The sequence below is a fragment of the Pezoporus wallicus genome, unplaced genomic scaffold (genome assembly GCF_028554395.1).
Source record: "Pezoporus wallicus isolate ANWC-B61680 ecotype Strahan unplaced genomic scaffold, APGP_CSIRO_Pwel_v1 contig_10514, whole genome shotgun sequence".
NCBI lineage: Eukaryota > Metazoa > Chordata > Aves > Psittaciformes > Psittacidae > Pezoporus > Pezoporus wallicus.
In genome coordinates, this window is record NW_026637640.1 from 473,039 (window position 1) to 482,259 (window position 9,221).

The 9,221-nt window shown below is 48.0% G+C and overlaps 2 protein-coding genes and 2 long non-coding RNA genes across 4 annotated transcripts in view; 2 read left to right on the plus strand and 2 right to left on the minus strand.

The window, feature by feature from the left end:
* Positions 1-9,221, minus strand: part of LOC130597872 (uncharacterized) — a 78,086-nt gene that overhangs the window by 36,329 nt on the left and 32,536 nt on the right. The gene's annotated exons all lie outside the window — the stretch shown is intronic.
* Positions 1,841-6,733, minus strand: TMEM38A (transmembrane protein 38A). The gene is made up of 6 exons (XM_057406782.1): positions 6,605-6,733; positions 4,464-4,620; positions 3,743-3,927; positions 3,066-3,153; positions 2,848-2,965; positions 1,841-2,541 (listed from the first exon to the last, which is right to left on the minus strand). Exons 1-6 carry the CDS (start codon positions 6,726-6,728, stop codon positions 2,320-2,322), a joined length of 894 nt encoding a protein of 297 aa, XP_057262765.1. The 5' UTR covers positions 6,729-6,733; the 3' UTR covers positions 1,841-2,319.
* Positions 2,381-4,157, plus strand: LOC130597871 (uncharacterized). The gene is made up of 2 exons (XR_008971871.1): positions 2,381-2,507; positions 3,710-4,157. It is a non-coding gene; the product is annotated as an uncharacterized LOC130597871 (long non-coding RNA).
* On the plus strand, positions 6,785-9,000 carry SMIM7 (small integral membrane protein 7). The gene is made up of 5 exons (XM_057406785.1): positions 6,785-6,915; positions 6,998-7,039; positions 7,126-7,178; positions 7,787-7,877; positions 8,320-9,000. Exons 1-5 carry the CDS (start codon positions 6,890-6,892, stop codon positions 8,333-8,335), a joined length of 228 nt encoding a protein of 75 aa, XP_057262768.1. The 5' UTR covers positions 6,785-6,889; the 3' UTR covers positions 8,336-9,000.

Sequence of the window (9,221 nt, forward strand, 5' to 3'; positions counted from 1 at the left end):
TCAGCCTGCTTGTTTATTGTCCTGTCCAGGTCCTGAGCACCATTTGCTGATGACACTGGAGAGGAGAATGGTCAAACCACATGGAACATTCTTATGCCTTTTTTTCCTGGATTTATTTTGTGTATAAGGCTTCCACTGAACTTTTCCATCAATTGGGTCATACAAAGGCTTTAAGCCCCACGCTCCAATGCAACTTCTGTTCTCAACTGTTCTGATCAATTAAGGAGTATTAATAAGCATCTGAAAAGAGTTCGATCTGGGAGGAGACAAGTGAGAGCCTCAGAAGATAAACAGCCCTTTGCAGATCCTCATCTAGTGAGCCAGGTAGATTGACTGTGGCACGTTTGCCTCATCACTCCCATCTCTGTGCCATAGAAGAGAATTACTTCATCCCTTTAGGAAATGGCAAGCTACCATTTCATTCTGATTGGAGCAGAGTCTTAAGGAAGAAGTGTATGTACAGGTAAAGGAGCCCTGTAGAATGTTTCCTCAAGTGCCAGTGCACAATCAGAGTCACTTCACAAGTTTTATTAGTTGGCAGCTTTTATAAAACAGAATTCCTCTTCATTGGACATCTCATAAAGCAGCTCTAGTCTTGTGCATGCCAGTGAGCCATCAGGTTTCAGCAGACCAGCAGAACCAGACAGTTCAGTTGTCAGGGGGAATTCCTGTTTTCTACAGGGGGAGGGAAACTCACAAAATTAAGGCACTGTCAAAGCGCAGCCCCACAAATCAAAGAACAGAATTGAATCATTTCGCCTTTGTCCTGGCTTCCAGCTGGTTGGATACAGTATGGATTTTTATTCGATTTTTTAATTAACCATCAATTTCCATTTTAACAGGGACACAAAAAACCTCAAACCTGCTTTTCTTCAACCCCTTCAATCCTATTTCTATTCCCAGTTGCAAAATGACAGCAGCAAAGCCTATTGCTAGGGATGGCACATGCTGCCTAACTGAAAGCTCAGTGCTCTGTCCCCACACGTGCTATTGTCACTGCAGTGATCCCAGCCCTTGGATGAGGACACTTCCGAGAACAAAATCGGTGATAAGAACAGCTTAAAACTAGTCTAAAAGGCAGTATTCACCAAGCAGAACTGACAGGTTCCTCTCTGAACAAGGGAGGGCACAAGCTGTTTTCACAAACCAGTAGTTTGGCCAAAATGGACCTACAAGGGGTAATCTGCATCTCCAGCTATCAGTCCTTTAAAGCAGTTTCAGTCAGCTGGTGTGGAATCCACTTCTTCAGCCTTTATAAGATATAAAGGGTGTATCTTAAGTGAAGATATATATATCTTCACTTAAGAAGATATAAAGGGTGAAGAGCACACCAAAAATCACTGCTTCAGGCACAAACCAGTGTGTGGCTGTGGGCTTAGGACCACACTTAGAAATAGCCAATTCTCTACAGAAAGATGCACCGTTTTAAAAAAGCCACATTCAGGTCCATGAATTAGGTGCCCTGGCAATTATAAATAAATAGTAATAAATACTTATTTACACTCACACACCCTTCTTGTATCCCACAGGATTACAAACCAACCGGAAATGTGCTTAGTTCAGTATGATCAGGTTTGAGGTGGGACACACTTAACAACATGCAGCAACGCTACATAACAGTTTAGAATACTAACAGTACCAGTACATAGCACTCGGAGCATTTCACAGCTTCAAAGCTCTTGCAAACACAGACTTAGGTAAGAAAGTGACAATGTTCTATCCATTATCAGAGGGAAATTCAGTGAGAGAAACAGAGCTTGGCCAGGACACCAGAGTCAGTGTCCTTACCGCATCTGAAATGTCATATTAATTGGAGATATGGCAGAGGTGGGAGCTAGGGAAAATTAGATCAGGCTCATGTGATACTCATTGCATTTCATTGAGTATAAAATCCAATTTCCACATTGATTGCACCTAAACAGTTTGTTCTTTTGGTAGACATTAAAAAGGTCAATGAAAACTGTAAGGGATTTAAGAGTTGCGGGAGCACTAACCATCACCTCCATTCATAAATAAACACAGTGAAAGATTTTACATCAGTTGAACGAGCTGCATCGTAGCTGCTGACAGCCTGAGAACTGGCACCCGCTGATCATCCTGGCCCAAACCTACGAATCCCCGACAATGTGATCAGAATAGAGAGACCAGCAGCAGCACAGAGAGCACAAATGAAATTCAGGGACCCGCCTGGCAGTATCCTGGCTTCCACCTCTCCTGGAGTCTGAGAGAGAAGGACTGGAGGATAAAGGAGGTCACAGGTGGCTTTGAGACTCAGTTCTGGAAGAATTTTCCTGGCCTATTTACTGTGTGGTTGCTTCTTTATTCAGCTTTCTTGGCTTTCCGTTTTCTTGTGCCTTCATTTAGCTCTTCTTTTGACTTAGCAGGAGGCGGCGGAGGATGGGAAACCTCATGGGAGGCCCCATGATGATCGTGATGGTGACTGCTGTGTCCACTGGAAACGGAGCCGAAGAAAACTGGACAGATGAAGTTTTCCACCGGAGCAAAAGGTGAGGCGTGAGAGTGAGTTGCCGTCATGAAAACCTGCCATGCAAAAGTGAATCCTCAGAGATCACATACGTCAGCTGTGAAATATAAGCTAGGAAGGAGCATTCCACTTAGACCAGGTAGAAGTCCCTACTGCTACATGACTCAGCTGTAGCACAAGGATTTTCTCCCATACTTCTGATAGGAGGGAGAATTTAGACTCTTAATTTCCTGAGCAAATCCCCTGATATGTACAGCCAATGCCTTCAGTAGTGGCTCGGGAAGGTGGACACCCCCAGTTGAAGTGTGTACCCTTTCTCTGGTTCTGTGGATTTGTTTGCAGTAGGCCTGCTGTTAACTTACCTTGCAAACTATCATGAACATGGTGAAAAAGAAGATGAGGTTGGCTTCAGAGATAGGGAGCCAGTGAGTCTGTTGCAGAGTGAAGAGCACTGTACCATACAGACTAGCCTTTGTAGGGCTACAAGAGAAATAAGTTGTCTAGGTTTGCATCCAGTCCTGAATGGTTCTTTAAATGCCATTTTTAGGCTGACAAGAGAATTTACAGGCTACCTACTTACAAGGACATACGAAGAATTTCATTTGTTTCTGGCTTCCAGACCCCACGGAGTAGTTGCTCAAAGTTAGACATCAAAGCAACACCAGAACCTGTGAAACAGTGAAAACGAACAGCTAGAACTGCCACAGCAGAGGAGAGCTCTGCTGTCTTTCTAGATCCCCAAGGGATGACAACCTAAAGGGAACAAATGATATTCTTCCCAAGATAGCCTAAACAGAGCAGGGCAAATGCTTTCTGGATGTGCCATAAAGTGTTACCTGATGAAAAAAGCATTTGCCTCTGTTGCATTTACTGATGCTCAAATGCTTGCTCCAAACACAAGCTAAAGGAAAACTGACTGGGCTGTTCAACATAATAGAACCCCCCTGAAGAGATACGTGTGAGGCCAGACAGTCAAGCACATGAGAAAATAAGGAATTCCTGAATTCTACCCCCTTATTTCATAGTGACTCCAGTTCTTTATGCCTCCAATAAAGTCAGATGATGACTCAGCTGACAACCATTGTGCAAGGATGACTAAATACCTGTGTTCTAGGGAACATGATTGATGGAAGCCAGCTGACCACATCCACTAGCTGCTGGCCAGCACTGGGTGACGTGGTCACCTTCAGCCTCACTCACAGATTCTCCTGTCCCTCCCCGGAGGGCTGGGTGCATTTAGAGCATCTCATCTTTCACCTTTGACCCATCCAATAGCCATCATAATGAACCAGCCGTGGTGGTAGTGGTGGTGAGCGTGGTGGACCCCAGCTGCGATCTTGCGAACTCTGACCACCTCCTTCATTGCCACAAAGATGAGCTTCACTGGCAGAAAGCTGACACACTTGTAGAAGAGGTTCATGGGACAGAAGAATATCAAATACCTGGAACAAAACCACAAAGAATGTGAGGACCAACTTGCTTGTCCTGATTTGAGATGTGCAGAGAGGATTGATGAGGTGTACTGTAGTGTTAGCCTGAATTATGTTGGGGAGAAGGAAGTGCTGGTTCTGTCATGCAACCCAGATGCAGTGAGGAAATGAAACGTGGAGTAACTGTGGTTAATTTGTGCACATTTCACTAATGTGATGAATAAAATGCCCCCAGATTTCCAGTGTGTGCCACTCCTCTACTAAATGTGGTATCCGTAGTGCGTGCTGCTTCTGCGGCAGCTATATATAGAAATGCCCAGTGGTTGGACTGGACCCAACCTGTATTATCGAAGCAGTAGACAGCCAGTCAGAGAAAACTGGAAACTGGATCTAGGAATACAAAAGACTCAAAAGACTCCCTCACCCCACCTCTTCTTTCCCCACTTAATCCAAGGAAGGTTATACACGTGTGTCACACAAGCAGATGGGTTTGAACGCAGCCAACAGCGTCGCATGCTTAGTAAATGAGGTGGAGTGCAGAGACTCACCAGACTGCTGTGGCCAGGATGACACTGGAGTTGTTACTGAAGTAATCAATAGGTGATTCTCCAAGTAACAGATCAGCAAGAATGTAGCTTCCAAAGCAGTGGAGCATAGCACAAAGCCAGGAGGCAAAAGGGCTCTTGCGAGACATCTCCACAGCTCCTGTGAAGCAAAGGCTAAATGAGAAAGTAGATCCAGCAAGTAAGCAGAAACTTCAAGGCCGCCTAAGAAGGAGGCTTGTGGGGCATGTTCTCCAACAAACTAAGTAAAAGAAAAGGGCTTGTAAAATAAAATACAAAGATGTGTATTTGGTGAAACCTGAGCAAGTACCAGATACTGGCAAGAGATACATGTGATTGCAGCTTGCAGCCCCCCCCCCCCATGAGGTTTCAAGTGAACTGAGTCATTGGAAGTGTATGATTTGACTAAGAGTTTATCTCCTGGATTTGCTGCTACTTACTGCAATCAGAAGGGACATTTTCCCCTTGAAATCAATGTCTTTGTACAGTCTAAAAGTAAGGTGAAACTAGTACCATTCTCTCCATTGCTTCAACCTAGGTGCCCTCTAGAATTCATGAGCAACCTGTTCAGCTCTTTCATTCATAAGATAACCTGTAAAAATAGAACAGCAATTCTTAATCTTCATTTGAAAGAGGCGGATTTGAGGATTCTTCCCTGCTCCTGTACTAGTTTGGAAACACCCTCTGAAAATACAACTAGATATTAAACTGTGACTGTTTGGCAGTACATTATGTTCTTTTCCCATTGATATTTAATTCCTCTGTTTTCAGCCACCTCTGTACTTCTCCAAGGAAGTCTCTCAGGAACATCAGTTCCGTAAGACTGTTTCATCACCTTAAACTGTTCTGGAGTCCATCGTGCACCATTTCAGACACCAAGCTCTGTTCAGTAAGCCAGTGACAGGCAATTAAAAGAAAGAGCACTAAAATGTTCTGTCAGCATTACTGACCTTAATTAGCAGTATGCGAATCAGCATATGCTAAAACTATGACTGCTCGGACTCTTCCATCCTCAAAGACATTTGATCCAGCTGAAAACACAGTGGAAACAAGACAGCTGCAAGAGCTATGACATGAAGCTGGTTCTATAGGAACATGTAGGCTTAATTTAGTAACACTTGTTTTTCTTTGGCTCCATGGCCACGCTATCTCCAAGGAGGAACAGGGCCATTGCTGTCCTGACACCGATCTTCAGCAGAGGATCCGTGGGATGAAGCACTGTAGGAATCTAGTGAAAACAACACCCCAGCTTTACCCAGTCCAAGCGGATTACAGGGCTTACAGAGCTGTAAAAGCTGTTTTCATAAGGGCTGCCTGTTAACTGGTCCCTTCAGGACTTCACGCTGGCGTTAAGTGATCAGGCCTTGAAAACCCAGCACTTGTGTTCACATGGAGTGTCAATAGAACCGAATATGGATTGTACAGCACAGAGCTCTCACAACCAGAGGATTTAAAACCCCTACCAAAGGGTGTTGTTGGGGGTTTTCCTCTCAGCCATCAGGCAGTTACACTGAGACCACTGAAACCAGCCTGAAGGGCGCACACGCTATCAAAACCACATGGAGAAGGCAGCATTTGGAAAAGAGCAAGGCACAGCCGGGCTGCAGCAGGGCAGAAAGCAAAAGCTCAGGTTACAGCATGGTCTGGCAGGTGGAAAAACCCCAAGGGTTTACTGACAACCTGCTTGTATATAAATAGGAGGTATTGCCCCAGAAATAGAGAAGCCAAGCAGCGGGACACGGCCGTAACGCTAAATCCTGGGGCAGCAGCAGAGAAGTGACTGAACTTCCATAACTCAATGCGGCTGGGATCCAGCATGAAATAAAAAGCACGATTGATTCTCAAAACTCACTCCTTCTTGGAGGTTTCTGCTTTACATTGAGACACGCGGGGCACCCCGGAAGCAGCAGCACCAGGCCCTGACACCCAGGGCCCGGCTGGGGGGGATACTTCATGCCCCAAACGTCAGGTTTATCCCAAGGGAAGCAGGGCAGGAGCACTGCAGCTGCCCCCCCCCCCCCGCAACGCGCACCTACAGCCCCATGGCACCCACCCCGGCCCGGCCCTCACGGACGGGGCCGCTGCCGCTCCTCCGGGAGCCTCCAAGGGCTCGGCGCCGCGCTCACCTGGCTCGTACTTGAGGTAGAGGACGGAGACGATGAAGTACGCGGTGTCGAAGAGCGGGAACACGGGCAGCGCCGCGAAGGCGGCCGCCAGCTCCCCGAGCGGCAGGGCCGCCGCCAGCTCCATGGCCCCGCGTCCAACGGCGCTGCGGTGCAAGGCCCAGGCGCCGCTCGCTTCCCCGCCGCCACCGGCGGCCGGTGTCCGGACGCGGAGCCTCCGCCCCGGTGCCACCCCTCCACCGAGCGGCAGCGCCCGCCCCTTCCGCTTCCGCCGCCAGAGCTGCCGCCATGATCGGGGACCTGCTGCTCTGCGGGTACCGGGCGCGGGGGGCCGGGCGCGGCCGGGCTGGGCCCGCTTGGGCCGCGCCTGACGCTCGGTCTCTGTCTCTCCCTTAGGACGCTGCTGGTGAACGCCGGGGCCGTGCTCAACTTCAGGCTGTGAGCGCAGAGGGAGGGAATAGGGCAGGGAGGTGGCGGGGAGGGGGGGCTGTCAGCCTGCCTCACACCGGCGCTTCTCTCTGCAGGAGGAAGAGGGACACGGAGGGGTTCGGCGAGGAGGCGAGGGAACCCACGACCGGTAACGGAGGGGACGCGGGCGAGGGGCCTGGGTGTCCTCCTCCCGCTTCGGCGCCGCCTCCCTCGCCAGCGCTGGCTGCGTACAGGAGCGGGCGTTTCCCGAAGGGAATCCATGATCCCAACGTTTTCGAGGCGCTAAAGGCCAAGTTTAACCTCGTTTTCCTCGGATGCGAATTCCTCGGGGCCTGGAGTGCCTGGTTTATTAAACAACAGCCGACATTTTTCCTTGGCAATGCTTCCATACAAACGTGTTGATCCCAGCCTGGGGACTGGAGAGGAAATGTACAAATTACACATTTCTGTTTGCATTGTTGTGCCACAGAGGCAGCCCCATTTCTGGGTTTTGGTGTCAGAAGTCGCAGGAAGGCTGTAAACTCCAGCAAAGGGCTAGCATCCCTTTGTAGCATAACCCCATTTTGTCACTTTGTGTTCCTTTTGCCACATGCCCTTACAGGGATGCACTGAACAGAGCACAGATCATCAATACAAAGCTTCCAGCTTCCAGGTCTTTGTTTGCCTGACCTTGCGCTGGGATTGCTGATGCTTTTCAGGTGGTGTTGAACACAGGACTTGGCAGTGTCTCAGGTATTTGTCACTCTTGATTTTTAGGTGACAACATCAGAGAGTTCCTGCTGAGTCTCAGGTATTTTCGAATCTTCATTGCCCTCTGGAATATCTTCATGATGTTCTGTATGATTGTGTAAGTAACGCCATGCAGCATTGTGCCATTTGTTTGGAGGAAGTCCTATGTGCTAGATTTTTCTTGCGTATAGATGTCTCTTTGGATCTCTTTCTCTGCCACTCTATTGTTCCGTAATTCCTTTTCATTTCATTTATTTCACTCATTAAAGAGGTGGCAGTTGACCTCACAGCTTTCTGCTAGTGCATGAAAACCTCTGCAGCATGGAAGTCATTTAGCCTTAGATACAGCGCTCTTTGTTGGGCGTTGCTTAGGTAAAACACCATTTAGGTCAGCGTTTTGGGAAGGTTTTCATTTGGGGAGGGTGGAGGTGAACCCACCAAGTAATAGCATGGAATCAGCCTTGAGAAGAGCCTCTCAACAGGTTTTAGTCCCAGTAGTTCAGTTTAGTTCAGTTGTAGCTGGTTCTCATCTCCTCTTTCTTTTCTGTCCCATCCGCTAGGTTATTTGGATCTTGAAGACCATCCACGAACCCATCTGTTGACTTGGAAGAGACTTTTGGCTGGGAACCATTTTTCTATGGAGTACAAGATGACGCTTTCCACATACAGCCCTGGACCGTGGCCTGGCCATGGGCGCGAGCTCCTCACGCGCTCACCCTCTCCAGCCCCTCCTGTACCGCGGTGTGTGCCCTCCGCTTCCAGCCGGGGGCTGAGCCTTGAGGCCCCTGGGCCAAAACCTTCACAATTGTTTCAACTTCACTGAAATAGAGAACTCGGAGTCGTTTTGCTCAGCTTAGAGCAGGCAGGGGGAGAACTGGAGGGTCCTGAAACCCTGCGGGGTCAGTGGATGTGGCTCCTAATGTCACTCTTGTCCGTATCGCTTGCAAGCCACGCTTCTCAAGCCTCTTAAGGTTGAGCAAGGTGTTGGTGTCACTTCTCGCTACTCCGGTTCGGTTTGTTGGAGAAATAGAGAAGGCTGATTGAAAACAATGGGATTCTCAACTTCCAGTTTGGGTTTTTTTCCAACAAAATACTTTTTAAATTAAAATTTCAAAGTGATTTTTTTTTTCTAAGCAATATGTAAGGGATAAATAGCAAAATAATTCTGTAAGCCAATGTGAAGGCATCAATTTTGGAAGTATCTTGGATTTGGTTGAATAAAGTTGCTTTATTTAAGGGTATTTACGTACTTGATGCCATGTTCATTGTGTTACAGGAGAAATCTATTTCGTACTGGTGGTTTGGGGGCAATTAACTCACCTCCTCATGGACTTTTGTGTTGGTTTTATTTAACTTAACGGTGTGCCAGCGCCTCAGCACCCTCAGAGCTCATCTCGGCCTCCCCTCGGGCAGGTTCAAGCCATTCCCCTTGGCCTGTCCCTGCAGCCCCGCCAGGACCCAT